Source organism: Marmota marmota, unplaced genomic scaffold (assembly GCF_001458135.2).
Source record: "Marmota marmota marmota unplaced genomic scaffold, marMar, whole genome shotgun sequence".
Taxonomy (NCBI): domain Eukaryota; kingdom Metazoa; phylum Chordata; class Mammalia; order Rodentia; family Sciuridae; genus Marmota; species Marmota marmota.
Genome location: NW_025999969.1, coordinates 2,046,417 through 2,073,152, shown reverse-complemented (window position 1 = coordinate 2,073,152; position 26,736 = coordinate 2,046,417). Strand labels below are relative to the sequence as shown.

The 26,736-nt window shown below is 41.6% G+C and overlaps 1 protein-coding gene across 2 annotated transcripts in view; it reads left to right on the top strand.

Moving 5' to 3' along the window:
- Liph (lipase H) overlaps positions 1-26,736 on the top strand; it is a 45,480-nt gene that overhangs the window by 11,480 nt on the left and 7,264 nt on the right. The window contains exons 2-8 of one of the 2 annotated variants that reach the window (XM_015499954.2): positions 4,647-5,014; positions 6,795-6,903; positions 11,199-11,300; positions 13,531-13,620; positions 18,641-18,805; positions 20,344-20,439; positions 22,514-22,625. In XM_015499954.2, coding sequence (XP_015355440.1) covers positions 4,647-5,014; positions 6,795-6,903; positions 11,199-11,300; positions 13,531-13,620; positions 18,641-18,805; positions 20,344-20,439; positions 22,514-22,625 — 1,042 coding nt within the window. The remainder of the gene's footprint in view (positions 1-4,646; positions 5,015-6,794; positions 6,904-11,198; positions 11,301-13,530; positions 13,621-18,640; positions 18,806-20,343; positions 20,440-22,513; positions 22,626-26,736) is intronic. The other variant, XM_048804025.1, reaches the window with a different exon arrangement.

Sequence of the window (26,736 nt, the reverse complement as noted above, 5' to 3'; positions counted from 1 at the left end):
AGAATTGGGGCACAGGGCAAATGATTCCTAAATTCTCATTGAAAGAAGTCAGAATAGATGTTTCTCAGGGTTTTTTTTTTTTTTTTTTTTTTTTTTTGTCTTTCTGCTTCATCTTTCTCTTCCCCTTCTTCTCCTTCTCTATTCTTTTTCTCCACCTCCCTCTCCTCCTCCTCCTCCTCCTCCTCTTTTTCTTCTTCATCTTCTCCTTCTCTTCTTCCTCCTCCTCCTCCTCTTTCTCCTCCTCCTCCTTCTTCTTATTCCCCCTTCCTCCTCCTCCTCTCTCTCTTCCTCCTCTTTCTTCTGCGTGCATGAACTCAAGGTCTCACACAGGCTAGGCAAGTACTCTACCTCTAAGCTACCCTCCTAGCTATTTTTATTTTGCCACAGGGATTCTCTAAGTTTCCCAGGCTGGTCTTGAACTTTTGATCCTCCTGCCTCAGGCTCAGAGTAATTGGGATTTCAGGCCTGTACCAGTGGGCCTCTTGTTTTCTGTTGGCCTGTTGCAAGTTGATAGTCTTCCCCCTGGGTTCCCTCCCTCCAAGAATGGCCATCCACATGCCTTGTGTCTGCTCATGAAGGAGCCTCCCCAGTTTGCTATCTACTTGTTCTCTCTCAGTCAAGCAGGGCAGTGAGGGTGGGATGGTGGTGGTTCATGGCACCTTTTAAAATAATTAATCTGGGGCTGGAGTTGTGGCTCAATGGTAGAGCGCTCACCTAGCATGTATGAGGCACTGGGTTCGATCCTCAGCACATAAATGTAAAATAAAGATACTGTGTCCACCTAAAACTTAAATATAAATATTTAAATTAAAAAATTAATCTGATTTAACTAGTAGTTTCCCAATCATTATATCACTGTGTCTGGGAGCCTGATGGTGGTTCTTAACCAAGGTTTTATCTAATATTGCAAAAGTAAAATTCCTATCTCAATAGCCAAGGATCCCAAAGGTCTTTTTCATTCCTACCCTCTCTTTCATCTTACAACTTGATGTTTCATTATTTCAAAATACCTATCCCCTTTTGAGCAGAAGTTCTAAGGATCAATCTACTTTCTCTTCCTGGTACCAAAATTCACAGCTTCCCACCCCTCTGTCTATTACTAATATGGCCCTGTCTCATTTCTTCTATTTAAGCCTTTTTATTTGGAAATATTTTTTAAAGATTTTTTTAAAGAGAGAGAGAGAGAATTTTTTAATATTGATTTTTAGTTTTTGGTGGGCACAACATCTTTATTTTATTTTTATATGGTGCTGAGGATCGAACCCAGCGCCCCGCGCATTCCAGGTGAGCGCTCTACTGCTTGAGCCACATCCCCAGCCCTGGAAATATTTTTAAACCTTTGGAAAAGCTAAAACATTAAAAAGGAAAAAGTGACAGAACTCCAATAGCCATTTGCACAGATTCACTTATCAGTTCTTTTCTTTTTAAAAAAGAAAAGAACTGTTCTGTCTAGATATACATGACAGTAGAATTTTTTTGTGTGTGTATGTGGTCCTGGTAATTGAACCCAGGGCCTTGTGCATGAGAGACAAGCACCCTACTAACTGAGCTGTATCCCCAGCCCAGCAGAGTGCATTTTGACATATTATACATACATGGAATATTACTTAGGATCCCACTCTCTGGTTGTACATGATATGGAGCTTCACTGGTCATGTATTCATATATGAACATAGGAAAATTTTCATTCTACTGTTTCATTCATTCTACTGTCTTTCCTATTCCTACCCCCTCCCTTCCTTTCATTCCCTTTGTTTAATCCAGTGGCTTCTATTCTTCCCTCTCCCTCCACATAGTAGAGAGAACATTCAGCCTTTGATTTTGGGGGGTTTGGATTATTTCACTTAGCACAATAGTTTCCAACTCCATCCATTCACTGGCAAAAGTCATAAAACCACTCTTTTTTATGGCTGAATAATATTCCATTGTGTCTACATACCACATTTTCTTTATCCATTCATCTGTTGAAGGGCACCTAGTTTGGTTCCATAGCTTAGATATTGTGAATTGAGCTGCCATAAACACTGATGTGGCAGCATCACTATAGTATGTTGATTTTAAGTCCTTTGGGTATAAACAGAGGAGTGGGATAGCTGGGACAAATGGTGGTTCCATTCCAAGTTTTCTGTGGAATCTCCATCCTGCTTTCTGGAAAGTGGTTGTACTAATTTGCAGTCTCACCAGCAATGTGTAAGTGTGTTTCTTTTCTTTTTCACCTCTAGGGCCTTGAGTGTGCTAAACACATGCTCCAGCCCTGAGCCACACCACCAGCCCTAGATTCACTTCTTATCATTTTGCCACATACACTTTATCATTTACCATCTATCCACCTATAATATATTTTCTGAATCATTTGAGAATAAGTTGACCCTTTAACTGTGGGTACTTCAGTTATATCCTAAGAATTAGGATTTTCTCTTACATAACCATATTAGAGTTAACAACCTCAATTAATTTAACACCAAGGAAATACTTTTATTTGATGTGTTCATATCCACAACTGATTTCATAATTTACTTTATGGCATTTTTTCTTCCATTACAGGAACCAGTCTAGGGATAGGAACTGCATTCATTATTTTCTGTCTCTTTGATCTCCTTCAGTCTGGAGCATTTCCACAGTCTTTCTTCCTTTCTTCTTTCTTGTTTGGTACCAGGGATTGATCCCAGGAGCACTTAACCACTGAGCCATATCCCCAGCCTTTTTTTTGTATTTTATTTAAAGACAGGGTCTCATTGAGTTGCTAGGGCCTCGCTAAGTTGCTGAGGCTGGCTTTGAACTCATGATCCTCCTGCCTCAGCTTCCCAAGCTTCTGGGATCATAGGTATGTGCCACCATGTTCAGCATGTTCCATAGCTTTTCTACGCCACTTATAACATTGAAATTTTTTAAAGTTTTTTTTTTTTTTTCTCATTTTGTGTGTCTGATTTTTTCCTCTTGGTCAGAGTCCAGTTCCACATTCCCCATTGCAATCTTACGTAGGCCACCTATAGCTACAGGCACATGACACCTTCCTGCCCCTCACTGTGATGTTAAATTGTATAACTAGGTTGTTAGCCAGTTCTCCTCTCTATAGTTACCACATCTTCCCTGGTACTAAACAGCAATCTGTGGGAGACATTCTAAGATCATACAAATATGCTTCTCATCAAAATTTCCCCACTACCTTGATTTAGAATTTATTAATGATTCTTTCCTAACTAATCTTTATTATGATGATTATAAAATGTGTAAGAATCGTCTTCTGTTCTCCATTTATGTATTTGTTTCTTTGCTTATCATCAGTTTATTGTATGGTTGAAGATTCTTATTTTTTCCCCAAAGCCCTATAAGTCAAATTCAATACTGTCTTTAATAATTTCGTGCTCATCTGGATTGATGGTATATGCCTGTAATTTCGGCTATTAGGGAGGCAGGAGCATCTGAAGTTTAAGGCCAGCTGGTGCAACTTAGTGAAACCCTGTCTCATAATAATATTTAAAAATCAAGGGCTGGGAATGTATCTCTGAGGTATAATGTTCCTGGGTTAATTCCCCAGCATAGGGAAAAATAAAAGTGAGCTCAAGAATTCTCAGATCTGATCTGGCCAATGGAAAGCTCTTCAAGCTCTCTCTTGTGTCCCTGTGACTTTTTTTTTTTTTTTCCTCTTTTTCTAGCGCTGGGAAATTGAATCCAGGGTTTACACATACTAGGGCAAGGTCTGGGCCACTGAGCTACATCCCCAGCCTTCATCCCCAGCCTTCTTGTTTTTGTTGGGTTGCTGTTGTTATTGAGTGTGGCATGTTTTTAAGCTCTCTCTTACTTTCCCCTTCTCATCTTCAGCCTTTCTTCCCAGGCCACCTCTAGAGTGAGCTCTGCAGGTGGAAGGCTTGAAGGTGGTGCTTCAGGAGTACAGAAGACCGGGGCGGGGGGAGGGGTGGCTAAGAGCTGGTACAGTGCTCAGCAGTCTGAGATGCTGCAGAAGGGCTCAGAGCATGCCCTCTGAGTCCTCTACTGCTGTCCCAGGCAGGTATTCTGCACAGAGAAAAGAATCGTTTGGGGGCTGGGGTTGTTGCTCAGTGGCAGAGCGCTTGCCTAGCATGTGTGACACACTGCGTTCAATCCTCAGCACCACATATAAATAAATAAATAAATAAACAAACAAATAAATAAAATAAAGGTTCACTGACAACTAAAAAAAATAGAAGTGCTTGGATCTTGCAGATACAGTTACTGAGTCCGCTACCATGTGCAGGGCACTGTGAGCCACATACAAGTTATAAGACACCATTTCAAGGACACTGGTCTAGTAGGCCACACACTCGTATACCTGATAGGGTGATTTCATTGTGCTGCCAGTGAGGTACATGCAGGAATTTGGGGAATTCTGGGGTGAGGATAGTACTTATGTCTGGAGGATTGCAAAAGGCTTCATTGGTGACTCTTGGGTTAGATCCTGAAGGAGGGTAGGATTTGGAAGAATAGTTTTCTGGTGAAACCAGAGGTTGCTACCTCTGAGCACTGAATCAAGAGAGACTTTGCAGCTTCATTTCAGCTAGATCCAGCCCTCGGCCAGGTGCTGTAAGGAGCATGAGTGCTCCTGTGAATGAGGGACAGCACCCTCTTGCAGCCTTGGTGTCATGATGCCATTTATTTTTTATTTTCAGATGCAGATGAAACATGCCCTTCATTCACCAGACTGAGCTTTCACAGTGCGGTGGTGGGTACTGGGCTGCAGGTGAGGCTGATGCTCTATACGAAGAGAAACCAGACCTGCGCACAAATCATCAACTCAACAGCTTTTGGGAACTTGAATGTGACCAAGAAAACCACCTTCATTATTCATGGATTCCGGCCAACAGGTTCCGCTCCAGTTTGGATGGGAGACTTAGTAGAGGCTTTGCTCTCTGCAGAACACATGAACGTGGTTGTTGTTGATTGGAATCGAGGAGCTACCACCGTCATATACACCCACGCCGCTAATAAGACCAAAAAAGTAGCCATCATCTTGAAGGAATTTATCGACCAGATGTTGGTAAGAAAGACTTCTCTTGTATGATTTGTGGTTAAATTGAAACTGACTAATTACCTGGAGATTTAAAGCCAAGAGATATCTTCAATGAAAAGGGGGCCAATTTTGTGAAATTCTGCAAATCTAAATAAGGCCCAGGGAGGGCTAGAGAAGGACCCTAAGTAAGGTCCACAGGTATTTTGGTGCAGGTTGTGTACCGCACAGGACACTGATGTAAGGGAGCAGCATTGTCATTGTAGATGTTGTAGATTTACATATTTTTCATGTTTACTATGATAATTTTCCCACATATGACAACAAAGTATCATAGCAAGGGGAAGCTTTCTCTCTCTCTCTCTCTCTCTCTCTCTCTATCTCTCTCTCTCATTTGTGACACTGGGCATTGAGTCTAAGGCCTTGTGCATGCTTAAGTGCTCTACCGCTGAGTTACATCCCTAACCTTTTAAAATTTTAATTTAGATTTTTTTTTTTTTTATACCAGGGATGCTCTCCCACTGAGCTATATCCCTAGACTTTTTTTTTTCCCCCTTAATTTTGAGATAGGGTCTCACTAAGTTGCCCAGACTGGTCTCAAAATTTGTGATCTTCCTGCCTCAAGTTCTTGAGCCACTGGTATTATAGGCATATACCATTATGCTCAGCTCTTTTTCTAGTTCATATAAAAGTGTCTTATGGGTCAGAGACAGTCTGTCTAGGAGCTTCCCGGTTTAAACATCTAGAGCTTCAACTTTGGTAGCTGTTCTTTCTGCTAGAAGTGCCAGAACTTTAGTGACCCAGTTATCCAAAACTGATCTGATGAGATAATTAATGTTTCTAGAAGACTTACAAAGGTCAGAAATTAAATTTATTTAGTGACCCACCTCATGCATTGTTCCTTTTAACAACAGCAACAATGACAAGTGGCATGAAATCAAGAAGATAGGTGACATGAGTATTATCCAAGCCCCCACCTAAACCACCGTCTAGGGAGAAGAATATTTGAATGATTCGGGACAAGCTGTCCCAGGAGCCTATGGGTAGTGTGGTCCACCTCTCCAGGTTTTTCCCTTGTTTCCTTCCCTCTCCATGGTGACTTCATTCTCTGGGCCAGGATGAAGATAAGGGTGTTCATCAAATTGTACTGTCATCCCTTTCCCCAGTCTGCTTAGGGCTGGGGCTGGGGCTCAGTGGCAAAGTGCTTGCCTAGCTCATGTGAGGCACTGGGTTCGATTCTCAGCACCACATAAAAATAAATAAATAAAATAAACAACGTACTGTGTCCATCTACAACTAAAGATGTGTCCACTTAGTTTCTAGCAGAAGCATGAGTGGGAGTCAAATGGTAATCCCAACAACTTGGGAGGCTGAGGCAGGAGGATTGCAAGTTCACAGTCAGCCTCACCCTGTCTCAAAATAAAAAATAAAAAGGGCTGGGAATGTGGCTCAGAGGTTAAGGGCCCCTGGCTTTAATCCTCAGTACAAACAAAAACAAAAACAGTTTGAGTGGACTCACCATGACACAAAGGTTAAGGTACAAGTTTGGGGTTGGGCTGGTGGGTTTGAATCCTGCTCTACTATGCTTTCAACTTCCCGATCTCTACCACGATTTCAGTGAGCCTCAGATTCTTCGAATAATGAAAAGAATAGTATTTATATTGTGGGGGTCTTGTGACATTTAAATGAGACAATAGATGTAAGACACTTAGGAATATTTCTCCAAAGTCAATAGGTAGGAAATTTCTCCAAATGTAGTCAATTCCTTGACTCCTCAGAATGTGTAACTATGGACTTGTTGGAATTCCAGGCGGAAGGAGCTTCTCTTGACAACATTTATATGATTGGAGTAAGTCTAGGAGCCCACATATCTGGATTTGTTGGAGAAATGTATGATGGGCAGTTGGGGAGAATTACAGGTAAGACTCCTGTGGGTCTGTGGGGTGTAGCTTGGGCCAGGTTGTCACTGGGGGGATATTACACAGGCAGTCCTAGTCCTCGGATTTGAAGCCAGCTCTTCCAATTATCTAACCTCTCTAAGCAAGGACTTCATTCTGCAAAAGATAAACCATAATAATGTTAACCTCAGGTTATTATTTAATCAAATATATGTAAAGCACTTTACAAATTGTATGCCTCAGATGAGACGGGTGGTGACTTAATTTCTCTTATACCTAGGAAAACTGCAATGTCCTGGGGAATTTGATCTATTTGACCTGAAAAGAGTCTTCTTCCTTTATTTAATCTAGAATGTGGAACTATATACCTAGTACATCACGGTCCCCAGAAGTAGTCTCATGGTAGGAAAATGATATCGGAATTTTGATTGCTGAGCCTGACTCTGTAAATATCAGTTTTTCAGCAAACACTGAATGAAAACACTCAGAAATGCAGCAGGTTAAACCCCAAACAAAGACTCCCTTGCTGGGATCTCTTACCTAGAGCTTAGTAACTTTCCACAGCTATTCACAAAGGGCTGAGGGTAAGGGTGGCTCTCTATTTCCAAGACCTTGAACTCTCCCATTCTTTTGAGGTACTGGGGTGCTTTACCACTGAGCTACAGCCCCAACTCTTGCCCTGGGCAAGTCACTTCTATCCCTGTGACTCGGTGTCCATCTCTCTGTCTCTGTCCCTATCTGTTTATCTCCCTCTCTCTTTATCTCTTTTTCTCTTTCTCCCATACATGCACATCTTACATTGACTGGCATCAATTCTGGCTATGTATTTTAGGTCACATTGTTTGTCCTGGTTATTTGTTTAAATTTCGCTTTAATCTGAAGGTTCAGGATTCCTCATCTTGTTTAATCTGCTTTCTTGGGGAAGCAAATTGTTTTTTCAGTTTGAAAATGTATTGTTACTATTTTTGGAAAGCAAGGTGTCTTTAAAATTTTTCCTCCTGTAAAAAGGTCAGATGGCTTGAGTTTGAATTTGTGGGAATTAAAAAGAGAGAGAGAAAAAGAGGCAGAGGAGAGAGGAAGGAAGGAAGGAAAGAAAGAAAGAAAGAAAGAAAGAGGAAGAGAGGGGAAGAGAATAGAAAAAGAGATAGGCTGATAAGCAGGTCCTGATTTGTAGCAATTGCTGATTTTCTGGGGTCTAAAACTCCCACCACGACTGATCTCAAGCTACCAACATGACATCAATTGAGCAGAGTCTGGGTGGAGATGAACAACATTTGTTCTGCAGCCCACCATGTCTCGTTCTATCTGCAAGTCAGGTGCACCCCTAAGCCTCCCAGCCAATCAGTTCCCACAATTACTTTGAAAGTGAACTACAACAGGTGATGTCTCTAACCATGGAAATTCCCAGGCCAGCCTTCCTTTCACTCTGGGCCCATGTGACCCTGCCCCGTAGCCTGGACTCAGCTGATCATCCACAGCTCCCTTTTCAACCTCCATATTCTCTGAATCCCAAGGTTAGTCTCCATCTTCCCCAAGAGCAGCTGAGGCAGAAAGCATTTCCCCTCCCTACTCCCCTTCCTCGGCCTTGCCTGGGTGGGCTCACTGGGTTGCAGGGTGGGAATGGAACCTGTAACCTAAGGACACAATTCACATCTCACTCCCATGGATCAGATGGCTCTGTCTATTACTTACCTTGATGGTCTTGATGGCTGCTTGATGCTGTGTTTTCAATTTCTTTCTTTCTTCTGCCCCTCTTTTTGCCTCTCTCCACGAATATCTCTTGGTTTTTCCTCTCATAGCAAGTCAAACACTCTACCACTGAGCTACATCCCCATCCCCTATCTTTAACTTCTCCAAGAGAAGATGATGGATGGTGAATGGGTTGCAAACATTTCAAGTACCTGGATAATTTGTGAATACTTTAAATTTGATTCTCAAACTTGACTGTAAGTTTGCATGAAACTTGCCTTGGGGTGCTGGAGAAAATGCCAATGGGGTGGCCTGAGTTGGAGGTAGGAGTCTGTATTTTTGTTTCATATATATATTTGATGGTCCTTTATTGTTATTTATTTATATGTGGTGTTGAGAATTGAACTCAGTGCCTCACACATGCTAGGCAAGCGCTCTACCACTGAGCTACAACCCCAGCCGAGGAATCTGTATTTTTAACCAGAAAATATAGATGGTCTGAGCTCCACACTTGGAGAAACTATAGAGTAACCTCTAGTCCCATATGACCACCAAGTACTTGAAATGTGGTCAGTGCAAACTGAAATCTGTTGTAAGTGTGAAATACACATTAGCTTTAGAAGACTGAGAAGAAGAATAACAAAAAACACAGAATATAGAAAATATTAAGTTTTTTACTGGTTACATGGACATGACAATATTTTGCATTAAATAAAATGTGTTTTTGTTTTGGTGGTGCTTTATGTCTGTCTGTTCATACCATGTGCAGGGTTCTTGGGGTTTTTGTTTGTTTGTTTGTTTTTAAGTGCAGGGGATTGGCCAGGGATTCTTAACCACTGAGCCATATCTCCAGCCCTTTTTATTTTTTGTTTTGAGACAGGGTCTTGCTCAGTTGCTTAGGGCCTCACTAAATTGCTGAAGCTGGCTTTGAACTTGTAACTCTTCTTCCTCAGTCTCCCGAGTTGCTAGGTTTACAGGTGTGAGCCACCATGCCTGGTGAGCGCGTATATTTTTGGTCAATTTTTTGACTGACATTGTCAGCTGATCACTTGCTATGGCATATCACTATGGATATTATAAGTCCAAGTTTTTTGTGACAGTCCTGGTTTGTACCTCTTGTCCTGGTGTGATTATGAACAGTGCCCTCACACTCTCACAATTGCCCTGTTCTAGATGTTTTCTCTGCCAGTGACCTGGAGGTTGCTGTAAACTGGGGCTCTCATTCTTCATTGTCTTAGACAGGAAGTAGTGCTGTCTGATGTGAGGAGGGAGGAGGAGCTTCCTGGTGGGGGACACATTCTTTCTAAAGCTATGTTGTATTGAAAACAACATATGGACTGGGTGTTTGCCCATCTCCTCCCACACCAGTTTCAGTTGGGAGTGGACAGAAGAGGAAGAAAGGCTGGGAGGGGGAAGATAAGAAAAGAGGGTAGATAAATAAATGGCTCCAGGAAGCAAAAGTGCATTGGGAGAGGAGAAATGGAGAGATTGAAGCTAGAACCAGGAGAGTTAAAGGAAAGAGGCTCAAGTTGGATTTTATATGTAACACGGGGGATGGGAGATGTCATCTAAAATGACATTTGTAGGGACTAGGGGTGTAGCTCAGTAGTAGAGCAGAAACTTAGCGTGTTCAAGGTCCTAGGTTCAAACCTTAGCACCCAAAACAAAAATTTTAAAAAGCGATATTCACAGGTTAAAGCTTCAAGGGAGATGTCCCTTGAGATCTTCACTTTACATAGGGCTCTAATAAGTGCCTTTTTGAGCCTCTGGATTTTTTTTTTAAGTTTTTATTTTGTGGTTACAATATCATAGGGGCTGCTCCCCTATGTTTCGAGTTATTTCACAGTGATGTGAGAAACGCCCAGCTAATATTGACAAGATGTTAATGTTAACATTAATATTGGCAAGAATTGAGTCCAGGCACTTATGGAGTGGGTGATATCTGCGGTATCTACAGGGACTGGCAACCTCTTTGATACCTGGCTTGGCCAGTGAGCTTTGCCCTTTCCTGTTGAGCTTGCTAAGCTCTGTGTGGTGAAACCAAGAGCTCAACACCCAGAGGAGGTTGCCCCAAGAGGCAGGGCTCGCCTCATGATGCTTGATCTCTCCAAACCTCAGTTCATTCATCTATAAAATAGCTGCCCTGCTTCTCTGGCAGGTTTGCAATGCAAATTAACGAGCTGGGATATGAATACCAGTGAAGCTATAAAGGAGTTTTATTAATAACAAGAAGGAAGGACTGAATGGGGTTTCTGGATCACCAAAAATGAGATAAAATAAGATATAGCATTTAGTTTTTCTCTTTTATGCACCCTGTGGTGCTTTTTTCCTGAGGAGCCAGTGTATCCCCGCCACTGCCCCCTTGTGTGGGGAGCTCTGCCTGGGCTGTGCTTCCTTCTGAAGTCAGGGTACGGTTCACAGGGCTCTGGTCAAGGTAACCATCTCTACTGTGGGAAATAGCTGCAGGGCTGTGGAATGGAGTCCTGACAAAGCAGGATGGGAATGTGAGTGCTCGCCCACCAGAGGGGAGCCTGCAGCCTGTGAACCATCCTCCCTGGGAGGCATCAGAGGCACAGTGCCAGTGACTCATGGAATGAGGCTGCCAAGCCACTCTGTTTTCCTTCCAGGTCTCGATCCTGCGGGCCCTTTATTCAATGGGAGACCCCCCCAGGACAGATTAGATCCCAGCGATGCCCAGTTCGTTGATGTCATCCACTCCGACACTGATGGTAACATTCCTGTCTTGGTGGGTTAGTCGCCCCCCAGACCCACAGAATCCCCCTGGGGCAGATTGTCATGCAGGGGCAGAGCGGGTTTCTCCAGCTGCCTTTTTCCTACCAGGCAGGTTCCAAATCTGCGGAAACATTGAAAGGAAGAGGTAGCTGGTGTAGCCAGACCCCTGGATCCATGCTGCAGTGGGGATGATTTTCCCATGGTCTTTTTTTCCCCTTTTTTTTGGGGGGGGGTACCAGGGATTGAACCACTGAGCCACACCCCCATCCCTATTTTGTATTTTATATAGAGAAAGGCTCTCACTGAATAGCTTAGGGCCTTGCTGGCTTTGAACTTGCAGTCTTCCTGCCTTAGCCTCCCCAGCTGCTGGGATTACAGGCATGAGCCACTGTGCCTGGCCTTCCCAGGGTCTTTTATCTTAAATATACCATTGTGCCCAATCACAGTCAGGCCAGTTTGCATACCACGTGGACAGTGTTTCCATATATGCAACTGGGTTTGGATGCATAATTTCCTGGGTGTGTTGGTTACTTCTCATTATTTCCTTAAGCTGAAAGGCGAGTTCAGGTGTGTGTCTCTCCACACAGAGCAATCCTCCCACCAACAGCTCTCAGCTGTCTGAATCTTTCAGGCCATTTCTGTCTTTCAAGATGCTGATTTTGCATCATGGATTGTTGGCATATGCCATGGAGGCTGGGGTGATGTTCAAGGATGGGTGTCTACTATACACAGATGTCTGGGAGAGGAAGTGGAGTACATGTTTGAGAAGGACAGAGAGAAGTGGTCATTTAAACATTATCTTCTTTATAATGCCATCACCTTGACCCGGGGCTGGGGATGCAGCTCAGTGGTAGTGCAGCTTGCACTAGGATGCACAAGGTCCTGAATTTGATCCCCAGCACCACAAAACAAACCAACCCCTGACCCTCTCTCCTGGGCATTTAGTGTGGTATTCAACAGTTGTTTGACTTAAAAGAAACCTCTTGGTAAAGCAGCTGCATTGTTATTGTGGAGTTTGTAAGGTATTACTTAAGTGCAGTACTGCAGTGCCATTTGGATGCCCAATGGAATAAGGCAATTCACTTTTTATTCTTGGAACATGGAGTCTGAAGGAAAGAGTATAAGTTTTGCAGTCCCGACAGATGTGGCCTCAGATCCCAGGATTCCGTTCTTTCTAGTAATGTCATGTTAATTTCTTAAGTCTTCTGAGCCTCTATCGTTATTTCATATGAATTTGCCAGTGGCCACTGTGCAGACATGTGAACATTGAAAGGAAGTTCTTTAAAACATCTGCTGTCATACCCACAGAGACATGTAGGTTCTCACTCTATAATAACTGTGATTAATACCATGATGCACTGTGTATATCTGTGCATATCACATGTGTATATATAGATCTAAAATCTTATATTCATTTATTTGAGACAGGGATTTTTTCACTGTCTTGCCCAGGCGGATCTTGAACTCCTGATTTTAGCATTTCTCCTGCCTCAGGTTCTGGGACGACAGGTGTGAGCCACCACGTTCAGATTATCAATAATCTTCAATAGGTTTTGTTTTTGGTTTTGGTTTTTGGTGTTGGTGCTGGGAATAGAACCCAGGGCCTCCCTCATACTAGCCAAGCACTCTAACCCCAGACCCCAGTAATATCTTAATCAAGCATTTAACTGATTATTTTAGGGCTACATGATTAAAGAAAATAAGCAGTTATTAAATCTGCAATTTTTCAGGACCTCATTATCTAATATTGTTTTTAAACTTTCTACTGTCCTGGATCCTAAATTTCAAAAAATTTTGCCTACTAAGTAAAAATTATTTTTTTCTATTTCTTATTCATTAAAGATTTGTACAGTGCAAATTCAAGGCTCAGGAAGCTCATGACAATTGGAGGGTCCCAGCCAAATGTAAGGAAAAAAATATATGATTTTGTCAGCCTTGCTGTGAATGAGTAACCAAAATCCCTATGTTTTTAGAAATAGTGGAATTAAATTCCATTACCATTTGCTCAATCACTTAATAATGGAATGGATGATAGTGGAATTTACTTCCTGCTTTCCAACTAACTAACTGGGTTGGTAACTTTGGGAAAAACATTTAAATAAGTATACCAATAATTATATAACAACAACAATAATGATCCAAATCCTGCCTATGTCTGGCAGGCAAATGAGCTATGAGAGGTGAATGAGTTAAAGCAGTGTGAAAGCATAGTGTGTTCTCTTTTAGCACTGGGCTACAAGGAACCGCTAGGAAACATAGACTTCTATCCAAATGGAGGATTGGATCAACCTGGTTGTCCCCAAACGATATTTGGAGGTAAGTGCAGGTACTTTATATTCTGTAAAATAGTGGATTGAAAAGTACAATTTAAAAAATCTGATATTATCTTCATGGAGTAGTTTTGAATAGAAAACTTTTTTTTTCTGAGAAGATAGCAGTGGTTTAAATATAAATTATAAATTGCAAACTTAGCTCCTCAAAACAAAAAAATAGGGAGTTGAAGGGCAACATTAAAAGTGAGGTGGGGGATCAATGTTTATAGCAGCTCAATTCACCATAGTTAAGCTATAGAACCAACCTACGTGCCCTTCAACAGATGAATGGATACAGAAAATGTGGTTTATATACACAATGGAATATTTAGCATAAAAAAGAATGACTTTATGACATTTGCCAAAAAAATGGATGAATCTTGAGACTATTATGCTAAGTGAAATAAGCCAATCCCAAACAACCAAAGGTCAAATGTACTCTCTGATATGTGGTTGCTAACACACAACAAGGTGGGAGGAGGGGAAGAATAGAAGTTCAGCAGATTAGACAAAGGGGAATGAAGGGAAGGGAGAGGGGGACAGAAATAGGAAAGACAGTGGAATGAATCTGATATCACTTTCTTATGTACATATGTAAATATACCACAGTGAATCTCTGCATCATATACAACCACAAGACTGGAATCCTAATTAGAATAGGATAGACTATAATAGATAGACTCTGTATTTGTATAGATATGTCAAAATATACTCTACTGGGCTGGGGTCGTAGCTCAGTGGTAGAGCACTTGCCTAGCATGTGTGAGTCACTGGGTTCGATCCTTAGCACCACAAAAAAATAAATAAATAAAAGTAAAGGTATTGTGTAAAAAATAAATTCTACTGTCAAGTATAACGAAAAAGAACAAAGAAAAAATAAGTGAGGGTCTGGGGTTGTAGCTCAGTGGTGGAGCACTTGCCTAGCATGTGTGAGGTACTGGGTTTGATCCTCAGCACCACATAAAAATAAGTAAACAAACAAACAAATAAATGGTATTGTGTTCATCTACAACTTAAAAAAGAAAGTGAGGTGGAGGATAGATTTTAAAGTCCAACCCCTAGTGCTCTAAGTATATATTTCGTCACTGCTAGAGAAAGTCAAACAACTATGGAAATGATTCTAGAAAAAGGATGGTCTTGGCATGAAAAGGTAGTTGTCTATGGCCCCAGCTGATTGACATAGTGTTTGAAAGTGATCCGGCTGAAATGGCACAAGCAGGGATACCCATGTTGTACCATAGTGAGGTTCAAATTGCATCCTGTGAGATAGTGTAACCATATCCACAAACAGCCAAAGAAAATGTGCTTTGCTGGTAAAGGACATCCCCCATATTGTTATCAACTCCACTGTTTCTCCGTGACTTTTTTCTCTTTTGGTTCAGGGGACTGAACCCACTCTACCACTGAGCTACATCCCCAGCCCAACTCCCTTGTTTCTGCAAAAGGAAGTTCCAGGAGCAAAACAATAAGTGTTGGCTTGTCAGGTTTGACTCCAGTCCAGCTTGGCCTGTGCCAGCCCCATGCTTCGTCCTTCTTACCCCAGTTGATGTCTCTGTTCCTCACTGATCTGTTGTATGGGCACAAGTGAACCCTGGAGGAATAGAAAACGCTGTGATCTGATGCAGCAACCAGTGCCTCTCCAAACCACTCGCAACCACAGCTCCTCTTTTCGTGGGGTTACTGTTTCCTCTTCAGATCCTTACCCACACTGATTGCCCTTTTGTGGAATTAAGCCTCTGTTTTGAGTGACATCAGTAATTCATTATCTCTAGTTCTTTTGACACCCATCTCTGTGTCTCTTCAACCTCCTGTCTCACCATCGCACCACCTGGCACCCGCTGGCACCCCCTGGGAGCTAACTTGAGTCCTGCCTGTAACCTCTTCTTGTCCGTTCATGACTTCTAGTGCCCACTCCTATCATTTAGCCCCTCCCACTTCACTCTTGCATTGGCAACAGATCCCTGCCACTTGGCTACTATGGGGAATGCCCTGTGCACCCCCAGACCTCTTAGAGGTGAGCTAGATTGGACTTTCGTCCCACCTGAGAGAGCCATTTTATCTATCGTCATCTGAGTTTACACGGCCAGTGTTCACCCTCATGTTCCCTCCTGACCCAGGGTAGAGGCATCCCACTCCCTTTCCAGCATGCTCTCCTCTGCTGACCCTCCTTGGGAGCTTCCCCTATCAGTTACTCCCTAATGTCTTCTTTTCCTAGTGTCTGTACTTGTTCTTTTTCAGTGGCTCCTTTCCTCAGCCTTTGGCTTATTGTCTTCTGTTGTAAATCTGTAGGGAATCTCTGACCACTATTGAAATTTTTCTCCTCCTTTTCAGTGATCAAACCATGCAACGAGGGTCTTCATTTCTGTTTCCATCTCCTCAGTGTCCTACGCTAACCCACACCTCCCCACTTTCTACCCACACTGCTTTGCTGGAGGTGACTTCTTTAAGTTCAATGCAGCCTCCCAATCACCAGATAACCCAGGGTCCTTTTCCCAGCTTCAGCTTTCCATAAGTTCTCCAGCTTCCGGTTCCACTAAGCCTGCACTAAAACTCTCCCCTTCTTGCTTCTGTGTCATCGGGTGATGTCGTCTGGCTGTTCTTTCCGTGGTCGCTCTTTTGAGGGCTCTCTGAAAGTACCTCCCCTCAGGCTGGATCATCTGATTTTCATTTCACTCTCCCTTTTTTTCCTTAAATATTTTATCTATATTTCCAAGTTCAGAATTCACCATGAAAGTAGAAGGGGTAGATTCTGATCTAATTGACTTCTATCCACCCTGGACTCTGCTCCACCCAACAGCCCAGACCTGTTTAGGAAGACTTCACTCTTAAGTGACCCACTTCCATGAAGCTGCTGCCCTTTGGTGCCCACTTATAGTTGAGGTCAATTTCAGGGAGGAGATGCTCGTGGGAGGATTTAGAGCCCAGGCTCATCCTTTTTCTTATGTGATCTTCCTCCTCAGAGGGGTGTGTGTTTGAAGTGTGTGACATGCATGTAGGTAATTGAACCCAGGCCCTCCTGCATGCTAGTCAAGTGCTCTGCTACTGAGCTACACCCCCCAGCCCTCCTCAGATAACTCTTGATTCCCTTCTGTCCTTTTATATCAGCTGATCCTATTCCTTGGCCCTCTGTTATGGTTGTGAGCATTGCAGGCTCACCATGCAGAGTGATTTCTCACAACACCCCTGCCGTTGGGTTTTTGATAAGATAGAAGGTAAATTCATCCTGTGGTCCAGCTAATGTGTCATCAAGAACTACAGTGTCTTAGTAAACCTCAGGCTCAGTCCTTGATTAAGATGTAAGACTATGTGCCATCCCCCACCCTCGTCTCCTCTGCCCTGCCGCATAGACTCCCAGCCTCTTCTATTCTGCAGCACAGCAGTGGTTCTCAAACTTCAGCATATATCAGAATCATGTAGAAAGCTTGTTAAAACAGAGATCACATTGGCACGTGCAAGGCCTTGTGTTCAGTCCCAGCAACAAACCAAATCAAACCAAACCAAACCACAGACTGCAGACAGCTGCAAGCCTCTCAGGGGAAAGTACTAATAATGTCCATTTCTAATAAATTCCCAGGTGATGCTTACACAGCTGGTCTGAGACGGTATTTTGAGAACTTTAGTAGTAGTACAACAGATAGATCTGAGAGCCCCATAGACCACAGGTGGCAGAATTCCAACTCTGCCTTTTTTAGTAGGTTCTCTGTGCCTCAGCTTTCCTATCTATAAAATGACACTAATATTGCCTCCCTTACAAGATTGTGAGAGCTAGCAACATATTATATAAAGAACCTAGGCTATTATTACCCACCATAGTATTTCTGATTTTGTTTTATTACAGTGATTATAAAAATTTATAGGTTCCTGGCTTTAAAATATTTGAAACAAAGTTGGGATACTTTACTTACCTGTCTGGTCTTTGTCCACTGCCAGGACCTGTTGCTTTTTTAAAAAAAAAATATTTATTTATTTTAACATAAAGAAATTTTCAAGGAATACACACATGTGCAATTTTTAAATGATTTTTTAAATACAATACCTTTATTTATTTATTTATTTATTTATTTATTTATTTATTTATTTTTATGTGGTGCTGAGAATCAACCCAGTACCTTCCATGTGCCAGGCAAGTGCTCTGCCACTGAACCACAACCCCAGCCTGGCCTGGTTGCTTTTGACATAATGAAAAATGTGGCAGTAATCAAAACTACTCTTTTGCTTTTGACTTTGCAGTCATTGAGATTATTAGGACTTACCTGGAGCAGATGAGGGAACCCATAACAACCAGACTTTTAGTTAAAGCCTTGAGCAGAAATGAGGCAGAAGGCTGGATGGGGTTGTCTGCATCTGTAGTCCCAGCTACTCAGAAGGGCTGGGTGTGTAGCTCAGTGGTAGAGCTCTTGTCTAGCATGCGTGAGGCTGTGGATATCCCCAACACTGAAAGAAAAAAAAATAGACAGAGGGGTTTCAGTGTGTAGCAGAACCTGCTGGAGATTGCACTTCCAAATAATTGGTATTAATTTTCCATGTGCCTGGCACTGTTCTAAGATTTAAAGCTACAATAGTAAATGAAATATACAAGAATGCTTATTTTGGGAGGAGCAGAGTCAAGTTATTCAAGATAAAAGACTGTATGTGATGAGATCTAATGGTTGTATTTAACAGTGACATTATTTTTTGTTTTTGTTTTTGTTTGTTTTCTGTGTGCTGGGGAGGAGACTCAGGGCCTCACAAATGGTAGGCACCTGTTCTAGCTACTCCAAGCTATACCCCTGGCTCTACAGTATTTAATTAAAGTATATTTGCTTTAACTCCTGTCACAACCTTAATTTAATGTCATCTTTTCTTCTGCCACCTGCCAGCATGAATCCTTATGTATGGCTTTTTGTAAGGACTGAATGGGATCAAGTACATTGGAACTTTCAGAGCCATGCAGGAGATGAGAAATTGTGTGTGTAAAACATGTGATGTTCTTCTTTTAAATGCTTCTACTGCTCTATCCTTGAATCACTCCCTTTCCAACTAAGGAATAAAGTATTTCAAGTGTGACCACCAGAGGTCCGTGTACCTGTACCTGGCTTCCCTGAGAGAGGACTGTGAGATCACCGCCTATCCCTGTGACTCCTACAGGGACTACAGGAACGGCAAGTGCACCAGCTGCGGCACACCAGAGCAGTCCTGTCCCGTCCTGGGTAGGTCCAAAGCGGTTTCCCCCTCTGCTTTGGTACAAATTTTTGGTACAAATCCCAGAACCATTTTGCTATCTAAAAATGGCTCCAAAATTGTTTTCTAACAACAACAACAATTTAAAAAACCCATAAAACATTCTAGGCAGCTTTTTTGAGCCAACTTTCTAGTCTCCTAATTACAAAAATTGGTAGAAGAGCAATCTGTGTAGGATTCCACCCAGCAGGTAGCGCAGCCTACTCAGAGCACAGCCACATTACACAGCCTGTTCCTGCGAGGGCTGGAACACCCTCTCTACTGGGCAAGGGTCCACAGTGAGACAGAGACCTTCTGCCAGATGACATAGCTGAGTGGTCCCTTCTAACTAGTGTCCATAAATGCCTTTACTGACAGCTGGGCATGGTGGCTCACATCTGCAATCCCAACTACTTGGGAGACTGAAGCAGGAGATTAAAAGTTCAAGACCAGACTAGGCAACTTAGTGAAAGCCTGCCTCAAAATAAAATGTAAAACAAGCTGGAGATGTATGTAGCTTAGTGGTAGAGTGCCCTAGTTCAATTCCACTACGGGGTTTGGGGTGGGGGATGCCCTCACTCCATCCTCTGGCTCTTATGGGTATACAGGGCTGGGGTGGGGTCAAAGATGCCATGGGTACTGCATGGATATTTACTAGGGGTTGGTGGAAATATCCTAAGTGGTTAAAACTATGAAAGTGGAAAGCCATGAGGATTTTCTGATTTTTCCTAAAAGGAAATCCAAGTTAACAGCAGGACATACTATACATAGGGGTTCTCAACCCTGATTGTACATTAGAGTCACTGAGAGGGTGATTTTTTTTTTTTTAATAGCAGTGTCTGTGTCCTCTGCCCTATCAGTTAAGTCAGAGTCTGGAGGCCATAGGAGAGAAACAGGTCGTAAAACAGCACCCAACCTTGCCTCCTGCAGGCATAGATATAAAGGGAGACATTCACCTGCTTGGTGATATAGTTATCTGGCAAGCCCACATTCTGTACAACATTCTGTAATAATAAAACGTTCTTCAAGAAAGCCCAGGGTCTGGGGGCGCAGCTCAGTAGTAGAGCATGTGCTTAGCATGCATGAAGCCCTGGGTTCTATTTTAAGAACTGCCAACCCCCCAAAAATGGAAAATAAAAAAGCACCTTGCCTTGCAATAATGATGCTATTTTAGGTCTAAACCTAAATCTGTTTTAATGTAGAAAATGAATGTATTACTGTAAAACATCTGTCCTATTTTTAGTTCAAAACAGTGTGCTGCTCCCCATCTCCCTACCAGGTTAACTGAGAACCAGTAAAGGGGTTAAAGCCATTATAGGGTCCTTCTGCACCCCAGCTCTTAGGGATGGAGACAACCGGCAAGAATGGTGGTCACTGGGGTGACACTGTCCTGGACCCTGCAGTGCTCACATGGTGCTGGCAGGTTGTCTCTGTGGTGGCTGCAGGTGTCTCAGTGTGCTCACCCCTTTGTTGCTTTCATGTTTATGTAACCTGTGTTCACTTTACGTTTTTCCAACTTGTTTTATAGGCTATTATGCTGACAATTGGAAAGACTACTTAAAGCAGAAAGATCCTCCGATGACTAAGGCGTTCTTTGACACAGCTGAGAAGGAGCCATTCTGCAGTGAGTGGTGTTTGACTGACCCTTTTATTGTGGGGATGGTTGAGTCTCAGCTTCCTGGCTGCTTCTTGGCAAATGAAGGGCGTGGTAAAGCTTGGAGTTTGGAGCTAGAAGGGCCTAGGTAGAATCCTGATTCTATCACATAATAGCTGTGAGACCTTGGTCAAGTCTTCTAACCTCTGTGGGTCTCAGGGTCCTGGTTGGCTAAGTGGAGATAATAATGCCTATCTTCTGGGCTATTAGGATTAAAACATCAATAAATCAGTGTTGCTAGCATCACCAGTGGCCATAGTAACCACTAAGATATTCCAGGAAATCACTTGATTCCTCAAGAGACATGATGGACATTGGGGCTAGGAAAATTAAGGTGGCAGGCACATCTTATGGGTCAGTCCTAGCTCTACAGCAACCATGACAAATTCAAGACATCAAGAGGTTGAGTATTCCAGATGGAAGGACAGCAGTTGATTAAATGCTCTATATGCCGTCAGGATTTGCCTGGGAAGATGTATGCCTTTCTTGCAATCTTTTTTCTTTTATTGTTGTTGTTGTTTGGTATTGTTGTTGTTGAGCACCAGGGGTGCTCAACTACTGAGCTGAGCCACATCCCCAGATCCTCTTTTTTAAAAATTTGGGACAGGGTCTAAGTTCTAAGGATCTTGCTAAATTGCTGAAGCTGGCTTTAAACTTGTGATCCTCCTGCCTCAGCCTCCAGCCACCAGTAACACAGTCATGTGCCCCCATGCCAGGCCTTCCTTGCAATCTTTTACTCCTTATCACTTTTCTTGGGAGCAACTGTCCTAAAAGACAGCAGATCCCTGGGTTTCCCTCTTTCTTTGGAGCCATGCATGGCAGCCCAGGGTTGGGCATCTGCCTCGTCTCTATGGGGCAATCCCCTGAGCAATAAGGGCCATGAAAGGACATTCCAGAGCTGGCCTTATCTTCACGGAACCATCATCTTCCTGAGTCTCTTTCACTTTCCTTGCAAGTCTGACCAAGAGAGAGCAAATCTGCCTGTCACGTAGAGATCCTTATCTGTCCCAAACCACTTGACCTTTAAGAGCAAATAGTAAGGAAGAAAAAATAGTTCTCTGAATGCATTGTGTATCATTTATTCAAGAGGAATTATTGGGTGCCTGTAAGATTTACTGCAGGGATTATAAAAAGTAATAACGATTCATTGTTGTAGTATATTTTAATTCTACCTTGTTTTCTGATTTTTTTTTTTGTTATTGATGGACTTTATTTTTATTCATTTATTTACATGCAGTACTGAGAAGAGAACCCAGTGCCTCACACATGTGAGGCAAGTGCTCTACCACTGAGCCACAACCCCAGCCCTCTGATCTTGTTTTTTAACCCATTTTTCAGGCAATATGTACATAGATGTACTCATCTTTACCACTTTTTTTCACTTTGTATTTACAGTGGAGCATGATGGGTTATGATGGAGAAAGTCCAGAGCATAACAGGGACTCAAAGAAAGGAGAACTGACTTAGTCCGAGGGCCAGGGAGGGGCTCCTAGAGGAAATGACATTAAGCTGAAACCCAAAGGACAACTTTGCAAAATGGGCCATTAAGGATGTCCAGGCACAGGGAAGGCCGAAGAGCAAGAGAGAGCTTGGTAGTGCAGGAGGTGTGGGTGGCATGGCAGAGGTAGGAAGGAGACTTCAAGGTGCACCAGGTAGGTAGTGGACATGACTCAAATTATGGAAGACCTTGTTGGCCATGGAGTATCTCCAAGTGGCAACTTGATCATTTTAGCATAAGATGGGCTGGATGGAAGTGAACCAATCACATGTAGCCATAGGCCAGGAGACCTTAATCCATTTGGTGGGAACCTGGGATGCCTGAACATGGTGACTGGGTCCCAGTGAACTCTGATGTCACTCATGCCATTTTTGCCAAAGAAAAAAAAAAAAGAACAATAGAAAATATTGCCCCAGATCTTTTCAGAGAAACTTCAAAGGAAGAGAAAAGGAAACTCAATTATTAGGGATGTTGGGCTTCCAGGAATCGGCCCTCCAGTGGAGCATTTGGGGCTACCTCTTATTATGTTCTCTCCCTGTTCTGCAGTGTATCATTACTTTGTGGACATTATATCTTGGAACAAGAACATCAGAAGAGGGTCTATTACAATCAAATTAAGAGACAGAGATGGAAATACCACAGAATCTAAAATCGATCAGTAAGTTGAGCTGCAATAGTTTGCCATTTGCTATTTTCCTCTTGGCTTGAGAAATTAAATCCCAGATATACCTATTTTCTTATTTATAGGTTTGTGCTTTCCCTTGTCCTACAAAAAATATAAGGGGACATGTTGTTTACTTGCTTTCCCCGCTCTTGATCTCTCAGGCTCTCTACAAATGTATTGGCACAAGTGATTTCTTTTCTTCCTTCCTTTATTCCTCCTTCCCTCCTTTACCTTCTTCCTTTCCTGCCACAATCCCTTTTTCTCTTCTAACTCTTCCTCTGGTTGAACATTTAATTACAAAAGTTTTTCTTGCTTACCATAAAGGTTCAAACAACTATGATGATTTAATCATTCCACATTTTATATACATGTATCAAAACCTTACATTGTACCCCATATATATATACAATTATGATTTTTTTCAATAAAAATAATCATTTTAAAACTATAAATGACCAGGCATGGTGGTGCACACCTATAATCCAAGTGACTCTGGAGGCTGAGGCAGGAGGCCGACAAGTTTGAGGCAAGCCTCAGCAACTTAGCAAGGCCCTCAGCAACTTATTGAAACCCTGTCTCAAAAACTGAAGAGGGCTGGGGATGTATGTTTTAGTCAGTTTTGTATTGATGTGACCAAAAGACCTAAAAGAGAACAACTTAGAGAAGGAAAAGTTTATTTTGGCTCATGGTTTCAGAGGTTCAGTCCACCGTCAGCCAGGGTCATAGTTTTGGGCCCAAGATGAGGCAGAAATTCATGTTGGAAGGGCATGGTGGAGGAAAGTGGCTCAGGAAGCAGCAGCCAGGAAACAGGAGAGTTCTGCTCACCAGAGAAAAAATATAACCTCAAAAGCCACACCCCCAGTGTCCTACTTCTTCCAGCCACACTCTGTATGGCTACAGTTATCACCTAGTTAATCCATAGGTTATGACTCTCATGATCTAATCACTTCACCTGTGAATATTCTTGCATTGTCTCATACATGAGCTTTTGGGGGATACCTCATTTCTAAACCATAACAATATAGCTCAGTGATAAATCACAGCTGGGTAATTCACAGTACTAAAAAACAAAAACACACAAATAAAAAACATAAAGGGATATGCCACATAAAAGTACAAGTTCTCACCCACTCCCCCCAATAGGCCCACCTCCAAAGTCCAAAGGCACCCACCACATACATATGCCTATCCTTTTATGAGCTATACAAGTAGAAATGTATAGGACATAAATATAACATGTACATATATATTTCTGAAACTCAAAATATAATTTGCAGTAAAAAAATTAAAGACACCTTTAAAATTCAGCAATGGGGAAATGATTAAATATTCTCATGTAATAGAATATTATTCATATATTGAAGTTTTATGATATATATTACATGAAAGCTTATAATATGCCAAGTAAAAAATGTAGAATTATATAAAGATTTAAATTAGCTCCATCATGTAAAAGTAATAAAAAAGAAACTTGCTAAAATATTATATTGCTATTTAGGTGGTGAGATTCTATAGCTGCTTTTTTTTTTTTTTAAACAAGTTCTCTTTAGTCTTCAGTTCTCTATGATGGTGTGTATAATTTTTTAGTTTTAAAATAATTAGCACTTTTAAAAAAATCTATTACTTCTATAACCATGTTCTAACTCTATGTTTAGTATTTTGAAGAACTGTCAGACTGTGTTCCAAAACAGTTGTCCTATTTCACATCTCCACCAGCAATGTATAAGGATCCAACTTCTTCACACACTTGCCAGCACTTATTTTTGTCTAAATTTTTTTTTATTGTGGTAAAGATGCATGACACAAATAACATAAACTTTACCATCTTTTTTTGTTTTGGTTTGGTTTTGGTACTAGGGATTGAACCCAGGGACACTTTACCACTGAGCCACATCCTCAGCCTGTTGTTTGTTTTTGTTTTTTTAGGACATGTGTACTTTTTTGTCTTTTTTATTGGCACACAGTTGTACATAATGGTGGGATTTGTTGTTACATATTAGTATACGCACACAATATAGCAATATAATTTGGCAAATATCCTCCACAGAGATTTCCTCCTTATTTCCCCTCCTCTCACTCCTTAGTCCCTTTCCTCTACTAATCTCCTTTTATTTTCATGAGATCACCTCTCATCTTTCTTTTCCTTTTTCTTCTCTGGCTTTATATGAGAGAAAACATATGACCCTTGACCTTCTGTCTTTGGCTGATTTCACTTAACATAATGGTTTCAAGTTCCATCCATTTTCCTGAAACTACATTATTTCATTTTTCTTTATGACGGAATAAAATTCCATTGTGTATATATATCACATTTTCTTTATCCATTCATCTGTTGATGGACATCTAGGCTGGTTCCACAGTTTGTCTATTGTGAATTGTGCTGCTATAAACATAGGTCTGCATGTATCACTATAGTATGCTGACTTTAATTCTTCAAGATATATACCAAGGAGTGGTATAGCTGGGTCATCTGGTGGTTCCATGTCTAGTCTTTTGAGGAATCTCCACACTGATTTCCCTAGTGGTTGTATTACTTTATAATACCACCAACAGTGTAAAGTGTTCTATTTTCTCCACATCCTCTCCAGCATTTATTATTGTTTGTATTCTTGATGACTACCATTCTGACTGGTATGAGATGAAATCTCAGTGTAGTTTTTATTGGGGGGTGGTACTGGGGATTGCACTCAGGGACACTCAACCACTAAGCCACATCCCCAGCCCTATTTTCTATTTTATTTAGAGACAGGTTCTCACTAATTTGCTTTGAACCTTGCTGTTGCTGAGGCTGGCTTCAAACTCGAGATCCTCTGTCTCAGCCTCCCGAGCCGCTGGGATTACAAGCGTCTGCCACTGAGCAGGGCCTCAGTGCAGTTTTGATTTGCATTTCCCTAACTGCTAATGATGTTGAACATTTTTTTCATATACTTGTAGGCCATTTGTATTTCTTTTGTGAAGTGTCTATTTCATTCATTTTTCCATTTATTAATTTGGTTTTTTGGTGTTACTTTTTTTGAGTTCTTTATATATTTTAGATATTAATCCTCTGTCAGAAGTGTAGCTAGCAAAGATCTTTCTCCCACTCTGTAGGTTCACTCTTCACATTCTTGTTTTTTCTTTCCTGTGAAAAAGCTTTTTAATCTGATTCCATCCTATTTATTAACTCTTGTCATTATTCCCTAAGCTTTAGGGGTGCTATTGAGAAAGTCATTCATTGTCCATGCCTACACATTGGAGTGTTGACTATATATTTTCTTCTAGGAGTTGCCTAGTTTCTGGTAATTCCTAGGTCTTTGATTCATTTTGAGTTGGCTTTTTGTGTAGGGTGATAGATAAGGGTCTAGTTTCATTTTTCTACATATGGATAACCAGTTTTCCCAGCACCACTTATTAAAGAGGCTGTCTTTTCTCCAATGTATGTTTTTGGCACCTTTTTCAAGGATCAGATGACTGTAGATGTGTGGGGTTGTCTCTGTGTCTTCTATTCTGTACCATAGGTCTATGTATCTCTTTCTATGCCAGTACAATACAGTTTTTGTTACTATAGCTCTGTAGTGTAATTTAAAGTCAGATATTGTGATACTTCCAGCATTGCATTTTTCCTAGACTTGCTTTGACTGTTCTGGGTCTTTTATTGTTCCAAATGAATTTTAAGACTGTATTTTCTAGTTCTGTGAACAATATTATTGGTGTTTTGATGGGGATTGCATTGAATCTGTGTATTGCTTCTAGTATTGGTAGCATGGCCATTTAACAGTATTAATTCTGCCTATCCATGAGCGTGGGAGGTCTTTCCTTCTTCTAAGATCTTTTTCAATTTCTTTCTTCAGTGTTCTATAGTTTTCATTGTAGAGGTCTTTCACCTCATTGGTTAGATTTATTCCTTTTTTTTTTTAAGCTATTGTGAATGGGATTCCCCCCCCCTCCCCGATTTCTTTCTCAGCAGATTCATTGTTGATATATAATAAAGCTATTGATTTTTTTAAAAAAATATTTTTAGTTGTAGGTGGACACAATGCTTTTATTTATCTATGTGGTGCTGAGTGTTGGAAGCCATGTATGAATTATAGGTTCATTTGAGCCATTACAAGATGGCAGGGGGGTG